A 13818-nucleotide genomic window follows, 5' to 3' on the forward strand; every position below is an offset into this window, starting at 1 on the left:
CACCGCATCTCAGTTACACAAGGGCTCTTCTTCCTGAAAGCACAGACTGGGAGAAAAGCAAAATTAACTGAGGTGGATGTCAGAGAAAATATTGACCTCCATAAAGTGGAAAAAATAAATGGAAGGGAGAAAGTTTGCAGATTGAGTTCATTGCATAAAAGAAAAACTGCAAAAGGATATCAGGTCGAACTCTCATATAGGTTCATTTTGCAAAGTGGCCTTGTGTAAAGGGTGCTTTAGACAGTTTCACGATAGAAATATGGCAGAACTATATTTTATTATTTGATAGTAATACTATCATATATTCCTTTCATTTTATTACAAATAATATGTGAAAGTGAGAAAGACATATTAATTTTCAGTATGTTACACACCTACATTAATTCAAAACCTGAATAATTCAAAATACTGTAAAAACCTATGTAATTTGCACACCTGTGTAATTTATGCAGGTGATTTTCAGGATAAAATCTGTTAAAAAAAGTTTCTACTCATGTAAAATTCACACCTAAAAGCTTTCAGAATTGCCGATATAGCCAGGAAAAAATGGTTTCCATTTTAGTTGTATTTAGTATAAACTTCACTTATTTATGATTAGGCTTTATTAAATTTTCATGAAATAAAAATAATTTCTGTTTAACAAGTATCACATTGAAAGCTATTAAATTACAAAGTGTTTGTGTTGTTTATGATAGACTTTATTTTACATTTCTTGCTCACAAGAGATTATGTCCCATCTTTAGCATACTGCTGTATGTCTTCTGAAATCACGATCACAGGAAAAGTTGCTGATAAGAACTACCAACAAAAACAAAGCTGATAAATACACACAGGTATTGAAAATTAAGTTTAATTACCAACAAACATCAGCTTGGATGACATTTTACTCAACCAACAGAAGCAGGTGACCAATCAAACTGATTATATAAACAGAATTCTTTTCTGCCTATTCTTGTCAGAACCTTTGATACAGAGTATCGAAATTTTAATCCCTTTCACACTTATAAAATGTCAAGCAAACTTTAAAATTTGTCATTACCGTTATTGTCAGTATGAGCAGAACTTATGAATCATTTACTGCGAAGGAGAAATTAAATATGTACTCTATTGCGATAGGTAGAAACTCCAAGCAATGTAAAATATGGCCCAGACTGTGTTTACCAGTATGAATGTCAAACTTCAAAAACTAGTTAACCATTTAATGGTTTTAGTAAATCTATACAGAAAAAGTAAGCATTATACCGTCCAGCATAAATAAAAGTCAACTTCATTATGCTTATTTAAGCCATTATTTTTTTCTGTTAAAACCTATTCTGACATCAAATGTGTCAACTTCCCGTACAAATTTTTACATTTTATACGTCTTCTTTTCAACAAAAAAAATTCTGGAAACGATCTACTCATGTAATTTATGCACCCACTAAAGTTTATTTTTATTTTTGCATAAAAAGTGTGTAAATTACATGGGTTTTTACAGTAATGTGAACAAATAAGCATTACATTTGATAGATTAATCCGAACACTAAAGGGTTAATGTAAGAAATGTACAAAAATACTTGCTTTTTTTAATTCTTGTGTAATACTTTTTTCAATTTTAGGGGCTTTGCTTTTTGTATGTTTCATATCTTCACGGCATTTCACATCCAAACTTTCCAATTTAGAGAATTGCTCTTTAAGCTCATCACTTTCCTTCACTAATGCCTCATACTCTCTAAACAGTAAACAAAACATTTTTAAAAAATGTGTTATGGTTGTAAATTTTTAAAATAAATTTACTGTCTAACAATTTACACATAATTGAAGTATTTCAGTAAAATGGCCTATGTAAAGTATATAACAAACTGTGAATTAAGTTTTAATATTTTTTAATAATTTTTACTTTGTATATCTTACTAAGTCTTTGACATAAGTTCCCTTTGTGAAAAGAAATTAAACATGGTTTTGCTCATAAATCTTCAATTGTATACACCTATGTCATAATTCTACTCAAGCAGAGTTGACAGTTTTTCAACATTACTTAAAGATGTTTTTAAAAAAATAAATAAAACTCCAAAATAAATGAAAAGCAAAATTTATAATTTCAATACATTTTGAATGTTTTTTTTTTTGTAAAACGTTTTTACTTCAATATAAATATAAAAAACACACAAAAACATTTTATTGGAAATATTTTTAAATCTCCATGTGGATGACCAATAAAATTAATTAGATTCCTAATTTAGTGGTTTCTGTTGACAAGAACCAAGACTATAATTTAAGAAAAGTGAAAAATGAGAAGATATGTTTTTTTGTTTTTTTGTTTTCTTGCTGGTATAAACAATGTTAAAAAAGGAAATAGTTTTCAACTGTGAAACAAAACTTGAGCTTGCAAGTTTAATATAAAAACTACCATATCAGAAATACAAATACATTCAACTTCCCATTTTCATTAAAAATTTCTAGTGATATGAATCTGTAAAGAATAGTAACAAAATTTTCAAACATAAGTCAGTAACAGTTCTTATTGTCAGCTGAAATTAGATTGTTACTAAAACTACCGCTTACTAAAAAAATAAAAATTTTTTTCTTTTATTCATTTACTCATTTCAATCATTTAAATGCAGCCATACTGGGCACTGCCTTGAAGAGTTTTTAACTGAACAAATTGACCCTAGGGCTTATTTCTTAAGCTTAGTACTTATTCTATCAGTCTCTTTTGCCAAACCACTAAGTTACAGGGATGTAAACACACCAACATCAATAGTCAATTGGTGATAGGAGACAAACACAGACACACATACATAAATATACAGTAGAACCTTGGTTTTCGAACAACCCTGATTACAAATAAATCATACTTTATCTCCTGTCTTTCTCATATTCATTTATTACAATAGTACCTCTTTTTACAAATGCCTCTGATCACAAATAAATCATGCTTTATATATATAAAGCACAATTTATTCATGATTAGAGTTGTTCGAAAACTGAGGTACTACTATATATATATATATATATATATATATATATATATATGTGTGTGTGTGTGTGTGTGTGTGTGTGTGTGTGTGTGACAGGCTCTCACCCAAGGTGTCATACAGTGGGACTGGGCCCAGAACCATGTAATTGAGAAGCAAGCTTTTTACCACACAACCACATCTGTGGCTTTTTATCTATATTAGAAAATAAAATTATTAAATAAAAGTAGTTTATTAGGATAAACAGACCACATCCCAATTTCTAAGCAATATCAGTAATATTTTTAAATACTTTCTTTAACACAAAATCTTACTTGTAAGTTTTATCATATTCTTTGCTGCAAGCTAATTTCTCTGCAGTAACAGTTTTCATTTTCTTAAATTCTTCATCAGCTTTTTCCTGTAACTCTTTCAAACTAGCAGTTGCCTTTGACTCATTGGTAGTGCAATCATTTCTTTTAAGAGAGAGAAAATAACAAATTAATATTAATACTAAGTAAAGAAAAGGACAAAAAAAAAAGAAGAAATGGATTTTAAGCAACCAGGAGAAAATATATATGATCGAATCTTTTTGAATGTAATGGAATAATGCAGTCTAAAGAAACATTGTGCCTTATAAATGAGTCAAATTCATTAGAGACCTTTACAAAATATGAAATTTTGAGAACTTAAAGTATAACATTACCTTTCTCTTTGACATGAGAAATTTTGAAATCAAATTTAATTTATATGATGGAAACTTCAAATATAACGTAAAGAGAAACTTACAGATATATCTGGTAAAGTTTATTATTCAAGTGAGTAATACTGTTCTCTGTACTCAAGAACTCTTCAGCTTCATTCTTAGCTCCCTCCAGGTTATCTTTCTCTTTCTCCACAGCCTTCACTCTGTTCAACTAAAAAAGAAATACTGTTTGACTCAAGATGAAAGGGAATGTTGAGGAAGAGAAGAACAAATTGCAAGAAAGAGGAGGGTAAGAAAACTAGCAAACCAAAAAGTTAATCAAATCGAAAAAAATTGAAAGGGAGAGAGGTATAAGAGAGTAAGAATATGCAAGAGAAGTTCAAGAGAGGAAAAGGAAAAAGGTGAAAGGGAAAAAAAGCAGTGAAGAGACAAGTTTTAGAGAGAAAGGCAGGTGATGAGGAAAAGGAGAGAAAGAATTGCAAGGAGAAAAGGGTGCAACAAAGAAAAAGAGAATGAGAAAAGCATGTAGCAGGAAAAAGAGAGAGAAAGAGATAGAGGAATATAACTAAAAGAAAAAAAAAAGAAAACAAATAGAACTGCAAAACAGAAAATTATGTCCATATAAGAACTGTTGTAGTTGTCTCACTAGGAATATTTGTTTTTGTAATTCCTCAATCTGACACAACCTAAACTCCATGTTATCAAAGTTAAGCTTTTTCTAAACATCAAACTACTTAAGATTTTTAATCTATTAATTTGAAGCTTCTGTTTTTGCACCTCTCCAGTACATTTCCTTTGCCCTCACTGCAGTTAACAATGATACTACAATGCAGATAGCATCTTCCTGCACTACGTGATTAACATAAACTAACATCTTAGTAACTATCAGTGAGGGATTGCTGCTATCACTTCATTTCCTTACTAATCATATTTAAGCAACTCTCAATGACATCCTTGTCTTACAACTTGACAAATATATATTGGTTTCAAATTTTGGCACAAGCTCAGCAGTTTTGAGAGATGGGGCAAGTTGATTACATCAACCCCAGTACTCAGCTGGTATTAATTTTATCAATTCCTGAAAGGATAAAAGGCAAAGTCAACCTCAGTAGAATTGGAACTCAGAAATTAAAGACATAAAATGCCACTAAGCACTTTGTTGATGTACTGACGATTCTGTTAGCTTGCTACCTTAAAAGTACCAAATATTGACAACTAAAGTATTGAAATAGTAAAGAAGAAAACAAAAACCTTTTCTCCACGAAGTTCATTCAAAGTTTCTACACGTTTTGACATTATTTCAATGGGTTCCTTGAATCGACTGCTTCCAATAATATCTTCCAAAAATTCAAGCATCCCTTCACTGTGTTCATTTTCAGCTTTGGGTTTCATCATGGCAATTTGCTCAACTTCTCCCTATATATATACAAAGAAAAACAAATGTAAGTTTTCATTTTTATTCCATCTAAAGAAAATCATTTCAGAACAAAATATATATGTGATATGTATACATTTGTGCAAGTGCGTTTGCGTTTCATATTAATTTTAGTAAAAATTTACACAACTGTAAACTGGTCTTAGTCAAGCTGTATTCAAACCAAAGATATTTCCTAATTTCAGTTTGTTGTAATAGTACCTACACCAAACCTCACAAAAACAAGTAAGTACACTAACTTCTAAAACATAACACAATATCAATAACTGAAATCAAATTCATAACAGTGAAAGCAAGACTAGTTCTTACATCAAGAAGTTCAGTGTCATATCCAAATTAGCTTTTAATTACTTCACACAAAAAAAATTGTTTTTCCAAATAGACATGGCTGTGTGTGAGGTTAAGAAGTTCGCTTTGCAACCACAAGGTTTTGGGTTCAGTCCCACTGTGTGACACCTGAGGAAAGTGTCTTTTACTATAGCCTCAGGCCAACCAATGACTTGTGAGTGAATTTGGCATATGGAAATCGCATGGAAGCCCACTGAATGTGTATATGTCTGTGCTTGACAATTGGTGTTGGTTTGTTTACATCCACTAACTTAGTGGTCCAGTAAAACAGACCAAGAGAATAAGTTCCAAACTTAAAAAATAAGTACTGCAGATGATTTGTTCAGCTAAAAACCCCTCGAGGTGGTCTTTCAGCATAATCACAATCCAATGACTGAAAAAAAAGGTACTGACATTCTACAGAAAGCCAAATTTATCCAAATCAGTGATTTTTGAACTGGTGAAATTGTCGAGATATTAATAAAAAAAAATATATGGAGATGTAGATGAGCAGAATATTCCACAATGCAGTATGGAAATTAAATCGAATCTAAATTTTGAAGGAATTAAAGATTACTTGAAATAACACTGTTTGAAAAACTCACATTTCACACAAAAAGATATAATGAAAATTATTAAAAAGTAGGAGGAATATAAGGGAACATGTTTCTGAAAATCTTACTTGTAAGATAAGAAACCGGTTATGGTCAAGATCAATGCCACTACCACGCAACAGGGCTGCAATTTCTTTATATGTCTTTCGCTTACCATCAACCATATAGTGTGAACTGTTGTCTCTAAATGCCACTCTTGAGACAACAAACTTGGAATCAGGGACTACTTCATAATCTTCATCACCAGGCTGCAAAAAAGCAAAAGACATTACATAATAAGAATTGGTCAAATGTTATTTTTCTTTTAATTGAACTCTGATATAATTAACATAGCGTTTGTTCAACCCCAGGTCAGTCCTGAAAGAGTAGACTTATGATCTAAGCTATCATCCCAATTTTCAATCAGGCATTGCATTTATATTCAAATTGTCTCTCCTTTTTCAAGATAGTACAGTGTAATTTGAAGAATGTTAGGCTAGTATTTTTAATAAATGATGTAACCATGTAAAGGCTCCTCTCATTGGCTCATTTAATATAACTGTTGACTGGTGTGGTACAAGACAAACCCTCAAGACTATTTAGCCCAATAATCACATTTATTAAACTTCACTTGCCATAAAACTCACAAGTAATAAATGTCACTCAGGAGATCTATGAAAAAAAAGATATAATGAAAATTATTAAAAAGTAGGAGGAATTTAAGAGAACATGTTTCTGAAAATCTTACTTGTAAGATAAGAAACCGATTATGGTCAAGATCAATGCCACTACCACACAACAGGGCTGCAATTTCTTTATATGTCTTTCGCTTACCATCAACCATATAGTGTGAACGGTTGTCTCTAAATAATAGGCTAGTATTTTTAGTAAGTGAAGTAACCATATAAAGGTTCCTCTCATTGGCTCATTTAATACAATTGTTGACTGGTGTGGCACAAGACAAATCGTCAAGACTATGAAATTTTTAACAGGAAAGGTCAAAGCCACAAAAGTAAAAATTCAATTTTTCACAAAAATAAATCATCCTAAAAAGAGCATGTTATAATGGAAATATAATTATCGACATGTTCCCATAGAACCCCATGTATAGCATGCAGACTGCCTAACAAAAAAAAAAAAAAGAAAAGAAAAAGCTTCAGTTTACTCAAGATTACAGTCAAAGACACTTGCCCAAGGTGTTACATTGTGGAATTGAACAGAACACATGATTGAGAAGCAAGCTTCTTAATCAAATAGTCATGCCTGCACCAATGTATATATTGAGATTTTGAATATATTTATTTTATCATCCAGATTCTTCTTTGTTACTCTTCTGTTCACTGGACCAACTGTTCTTTGGCATCACTGTAATATAAGGTTGTTGTCCCCATATTCTGTCAGTTTTACTATTCCTCTCTTTTTCCCACAATGTTATCTAGTTTCTGTCCAAAGCATTTGAGACACACCATTTCAAAAAATCACCTTTCATATAAACACAGGTATGGCTGTATGGTTAAGAAGTTTGCTTTACAACCATGTGTTCAACAGAGCACTTTGAATAAGAGTCTGACATAGTCCCAGGCCAACCATAGCTTTGTGAGAGAAATTAAAATAAAAATAAATATTTCCTCCTTGAGCCAGTCCAGGCTCATGAGGGCCAGTCTCCTGGTTTCAATGGCATATATATTCCCCATCTTGATGGGACACCAGACCGTCACAGGATTACTCCTTTTTGCCTGCTGAGTGGACTGGAGCAACGTGAAATGAAGTTTTTTGCTCAAGAACACAACGGATCGCCCAGTCCGGGAATCAAAACATTAGGGACCATAAATAACACAAGTTAATTGTTGCCAACCTTAAAATAAAATAAAATTATATGAAAAATTATTACACTTACTCCTGTATCGATGATTTTCTGGAAATGAACACTAACAGTACAGCTTCCAACATTTGGGTACTGTTGACTATTGTGGATTAAAACACTGATTTTCTTTGAACGGATCTTGTTGGCACGGTAACCAAAGACAAACAGCATTGAATCAATAACATTAGACTTGCCACTACCATTTGGACCAACAATGGAAGTAAAGCACTGATAAAAGAAGAAATAAGAAACTTACAGAAAAAAAAATAATATGTTGTCTATAAAAATAACATGACAGCTTAACTTGAAAGCAGGCATGAGCAACCTTTTTTTAAGAAGCAGGTCACATGAGTCGCTATTCATCAGGCAGGCTGCACTACTAAAATATAAGTTAATTTTTTCATTAGATGTGCCATTCAGAAAATCCTGCAGGCTGCAGTTTGCCCATGACTGCTTTTAAGCAATGAACAACTTTCATTTAAAATTAGGCTCAGCATACAACTGTCAAGAATAAAACACATTTTGAAGGGATGAAAAATACATGTAAACACAAATCTCAGCATTAAAATGTTTAAGCACTAAGTTGCTTATCAATTACATGATCAACTTGTTCCATTTAGTTGAGGTTACAGGATAGCTCCAAATATATTATCACTGATCTAATAAATATAGGTAATCAAATGATTCCTCTGCTGCAAACAAGCCAAGTACAATACTCGTTTTAAATCATATACAATATATAACAAATAATTATTTGTTGTATAAGGATTAGATAATAATGACTAGATTTCAGAGTTGTATGCAACCAAACAACTCATAAACCACTCAATTATGATCAAAATCTAATTCAATTATGTTAAATTTGCTTAAAATTTATAGACTGGTAATCTAAGGCTAGTTCCATGTACAAAATTTGAGAAAATCTTTACTTGAGTTATCAGAGTTATTGTAATAATTCTTTAAAGTCCTGCAGCTTATTTACCTAATCAAGGATTGTATTTTCACTAAAATCCAATGTATTCTCAGTCATTTTAATGTTTGATATCATACATCTCTAATAATTAGCTTGCATGAAGTAAAGATAATTACATAACAGTAACAATCTTCATCTGTAGAATACAATTGTATCTGAAATTGAATATGAATTACCTTGTGAAATGGTCCAATAATTTGTGTGTTAGCATAAGACTTGAAGAAATAATTTTCTATATGACTGATTATGAGTCTTGGTCCATCTTGTGAATAGGTAGCTACACTCTCAATTATTGGTGGAACTTCAACTGGGCCAAAATCTTAAGAAACAAATTTAAAATAGAATGTAAACCAATTTAAATGTATAAATTCACAAGTACAACAATTTAAAAATAAACTACAAATTTCTCCTGCATAAAAACAAATTTCTGTACACGGAAAACATTCTATAACTAATTTAATTAGTAATGTAACCAATTTAATACATAAACTAATAAGTTAATGATTTAAAATAAGGATTTTATTTTAAAGTAAATTTTCCAATCAATTATATTCTGGACTGTAACAAAAACGTCATTTAATAGTAGTATAAAACTTAATAAAATTATCAGATCAGTTCAATTTTAACTCAGTTTGTTTTCAATATTCAGAATTTACCTAATACACAGTTTCATATCTAAACCAAAAATATTGAACTTTTTCTTTTATTTGTTTCAGTCATGAAACTGCAGCCATGCTGGGGCACCACCTTGACCGATTTTTAGTTGAATGACTCAACCCCAGTACTTTTTATTAAAGCCTGGTACCTATTCTATTGGTCACTTATTCATAAAGATATTAATTTTATCACATGTATCAGTATACAATATAAGTAAATTTGTAGTTATTTACGTAGAAGAAAAGATTTACAATCATACAATAATACTTCTTTATAAAGTTACACCATTCTGCTTTCATATATTGGCCTTCCATGCCTCAGGAATTTAGCTTGGTTGAATTCATTTATTAAACTTTTGAACAAATTAAATATATTTAAATCAGAAGTTATATGTACAGATCTTTAGTTAGAAAAAATCTTTTTCCTAACTAAAACTCACACTATCATGCATAGTGTATTCCTGTTCAAAATTTAGACATAGATTAAAAGAAACTCAAATATTCAGTACAAATAGAACACCTTCCTTAAGAGAAACAACAATACTTGTGACAAGATTTAATGGGTATTTCATTTAAAGATCCATGTCTTGCTACCATGTAGCATTGCAGTTTATCCACAATCATAAGTCTGCCCTCCACTCTAAGAGTTAACAGTAGAATAGCTTTACAAGCTTTTTCTAACCTGTATTTACTGTCACTATGCTTTCAGAATATAACTTTCCCTCCACTGCTAATTAGGTCCCCCAAAGTAACAGAAGCCAGCAATTACTTCCAGGGAGCTGTCCAAGTATTTGAGAAGATCTATTTCATGTGTTTTTATTTTTATATGTGCTTTGTGCATCGCTTATATACAAAATCTATTTCTCTGTGCCTGTGATCTATCACTCTTTTGCCTCCATAGTTTACACTGGGCACAGTGGAATTTCTACCTTCACATTTTTTGTGCACAGGGCCGCTCCCTGATGACAGCACTTTAGTTTTCACTAAATTTTGAGAACTTTCAAGTCTAGGTTTTGCTTGCACACCTAGAATTTCCTGTCTTAATTCTACAACAGATTCACAATAAAAACTAGGTCATCAGCACATAGAAGTTACATGGACAGCTTGTCTCAAACTTCTTTCTAATAGCCTAGAAGATTATACTGAATGTTATATTTAATGTGTAAGTGAGGGGACCCTTACTTACACATTAAATTTCTTGCTCTCACCTTGCTGACTGCCCCTTTATACATTGCTTGCACATCCCACAAAAAACATTCAAGTTTCCTAAATAACCATTGCTTTCAGAGAATGGTACTCTGTCAAAGCCCTTCGCAAAGACAAGATATACTATGTACAGCAGTATACTCCTAGCTAAGGACTACTTCTGCAGTTGTCTCACTTAAAAGAAAGCATCAGTAGCACCCTGCCTGGCACAAACCTGAACTACATCTCATTTAGACTAATTCTGTTTCTAAATCTAATCTTTCAGTAACTTTCATAACTTATTCCATCAACTTGATGTCACTCAGTTTCTTCTAAGTGGCATTTTACTAGATATTTTTATATAGCCACATGAAGTAAAAAATTATATCATTTCTCAACAAGTATTTAAAATAGTCACTGGAACCAAAACCAATAGATCACCAGCTGATCATATTCAATTAAAACTGATATTCTTAATAATTCAAATAAAAAAACTGTAACCCAAAGTTTAAACCATCTGTTCTATTTCTTTTGAAATATTCCCATCTTTGTTTCAATTAATTTTGAAAATAATGAAGAATTTAGTAAAATAATTTGTCATTATTAAACTGTTTGGGGACATAAATTGGCATGAAATTTTGAGGGGAGGTTTTAATTCAGAACTCTTTAAAACAGGAAGTTTTTATCGTAGAATCAGGGATGGTCTCAGGTGGGTTGGTATCAGAAGGATTAATGAGAAACAAAAAGTTCATACCTTCTGGTCTGAAGATGTGTGTCACAGGAGTCATCAAAGGAACAGATTCAGCTCCATCTTGATTAACCATTTCATTCTCTTGATCAACTTCTTGCTCCTTTGAAGCAGAAGCAGCTGTAGGTTTTCTACGTTTTGATACCATTCTGAATCACAAATAAAAGAAAAGAAAATCTTCAAACAATCAAACATAACAAAAGTGTTATTGCTCACAACAATGTCGTCTCTTCAAAACTCATCTGTTCCAATCCAATGACAGAGTCTATGTGTCTGTTCAACTTCCATCTTGTTGTCAGTATGGAAGAAACTAATGAATCGATGAAACTCATTCTGAAAGGAGTTAATTACTCAGTTCATAAGTAGAATATTTGTGGTGATTTAAAGGTGATTTCGCTCCTCCTAGGACTGCACCTGGGATATACCAAAAATATGTGCTTCGTGTGTGTTTGGAACAACCGCGGCGACAGCAATCATTACACTGTAAAAGACTGGCCTAAAAGAGATGAGCGGTACAATGAGCATACAATGGTATACCCCTTCACATCAAACTCGGCCTCATGAAAATCTTTGTAAAAGCAATGACACATGATGGTTGTGGCTTCCAGTAACTAAAAGTAAAATTTGGTGCAAAGAAACGTGACACAAAACTAAAAGCAGGCATTTTCATAGGACCCCAGATCAGAGAATTGATATCTGATCGCAAATTCATAAGTAAACTGAATCCAGTTGAGCTGACGGCATCGGAATCATTCATATTAGTTGTACAGAACTTTCTTGGAAATAATAGGGCTGAAAACTATGCTAATTTAATAAACAACATGCTAACAGCGTATGAAAGAATGGGATGCCGAATGTCCCTTAAAATGCACTTCTTGCATTCTAATCTCGATTTTTTTTTCCAACGAATCTTGGTGCCCTTAGTGATGAGCATGGCAAGAGGTTCAGCCAGTACATATCTGAGATGGAAACGAAGTATTAAGGCCGGTTCAATCCACACATGGGTGACTACTGCTGGTTCCGACAACGCGAGACCAGCACGACGCATAAGCAAGTGTCTCAAACATTTCTGAGCTGAGCATATCAAAAATAAAGTATTCCCTTAACATAAATATACTAAGTACCATTATATTATAATACTATTTGCCTTGAACATAAAGGTGAAGGTAAAGAATACGCACACCCGGTGGTTAGGGTTTTTGTTACGCCGAAAACTGGTGGTGTACGTATTCTTTACCTCCGCCGAACATAAAGTTACTATACACAGTACTAATATACTATTATAATAATTATTTGCTTTGAACTTAACTATTCCTGATTCTAATATAGTATTAATATATAATTATGCGCATAACTCGAAATCCTGATGTGCTGCAGCAGTTCTGAGATCAGATTCGGAATCAGCGTACTCGATTTAGTTTGGCACAGCACCATTTGACTGAGTAACAGACAAATATCTTTTTGTTGCCCAGTTTCAAATTTTGGCATAAGCCAGCAATTTCGGGGGAGGGGATAAATCGAGTACATTGACCCCTGTATTCAACTAGTACTTATTTTATCGACTCCGAAAGGATGAAAGGTAAAGTCGACCGCGACGGAATTTGATAAAAATATATAAAGACGGACGAAATGCCGCTAAGCATATAATGCAAACTGCACAATTAAGAGTTCGTAACCAAGTACACGATTTCTTATAAAGGAATCAAACCGTTTATAGAGATAAAACCGTTATAGAGATAAAACCGTTATAGGAATCAAACCGTTCATAACTAAAAGTTGATATAATATTAGAAGCAAAGAAACAAAAATAATACTTCTATTTTTAATTTTTTATAACTGAGTAATACTCGCCTTCAGAAAAAATAACAATCATTAAATACAAACATAAGTTTTTACACTTAAATATCCAACATCCATCTATTTCATAACTAACATTTTAAAAAGGCACGATATATAAAGAAACAAAGATTTGTTCTAAATCAATGCAAATTTTGTAAATAAAAGAGAACTAAATGGAAAATATACCTCGGTAATTCCTGAAAGTGCCAACAACTTGATTATCCCGCCATTTAAACTGAACTACAGGCACAATGATTGGATAATATTTTGTGAAGTACAGAAATACGCATGCTCAGATCGTCTGAGCATTTCGTATACTTCCGATAGAAAAGGCTATTTTTGGTGATGCAAAGAAGATAGAACTCAAAACATTGAGTGTTTATATATATATATTCATATATATCAATATAAAAAATTGCAAAAATTACAGGGTGACTTAAGGGTCAATAGTTTCATTCATTGGTACTTATCAAATGTTAGAATAGCGATATTTAGTTACTTCCCTTCGCGGTCTACGTTGAAATCAATTCGATATTTTGCGTTTTATTTTTTAGTA

The 13818-nt window shown here is 32.1% G+C and overlaps 1 protein-coding gene across 1 annotated transcript in view; it reads right to left on the reverse strand.

Moving 5' to 3' along the window:
- LOC106869168 (structural maintenance of chromosomes protein 4) overlaps positions 1–13583 on the reverse strand; it is a 45128-nt gene extending 31545 nt beyond the window's left edge. Inside the window, exons 1-9 of the mRNA XM_014914784.2 lie at positions 13449–13583; positions 11430–11572; positions 9011–9153; positions 7895–8089; positions 6087–6266; positions 4894–5058; positions 3726–3853; positions 3272–3412; positions 1561–1711 (exon numbers count right to left, since the gene is read on the reverse strand). Coding sequence (XP_014770270.1) covers positions 1561–1711; positions 3272–3412; positions 3726–3853; positions 4894–5058; positions 6087–6266; positions 7895–8089; positions 9011–9153; positions 11430–11571 — 1245 coding nt within the window. The 5' untranslated portion in view covers position 11572; positions 13449–13583. The remainder of the gene's footprint in view (positions 1–1560; positions 1712–3271; positions 3413–3725; positions 3854–4893; positions 5059–6086; positions 6267–7894; positions 8090–9010; positions 9154–11429; positions 11573–13448) is intronic.
- Between the last annotated feature and the right edge of the window lie 235 nt (positions 13584–13818).

Source organism: Octopus bimaculoides, chromosome 5, assembly GCF_001194135.2.
Source record: "Octopus bimaculoides isolate UCB-OBI-ISO-001 chromosome 5, ASM119413v2, whole genome shotgun sequence".
NCBI classification, from domain to species: domain Eukaryota; kingdom Metazoa; phylum Mollusca; class Cephalopoda; order Octopoda; family Octopodidae; genus Octopus; species Octopus bimaculoides.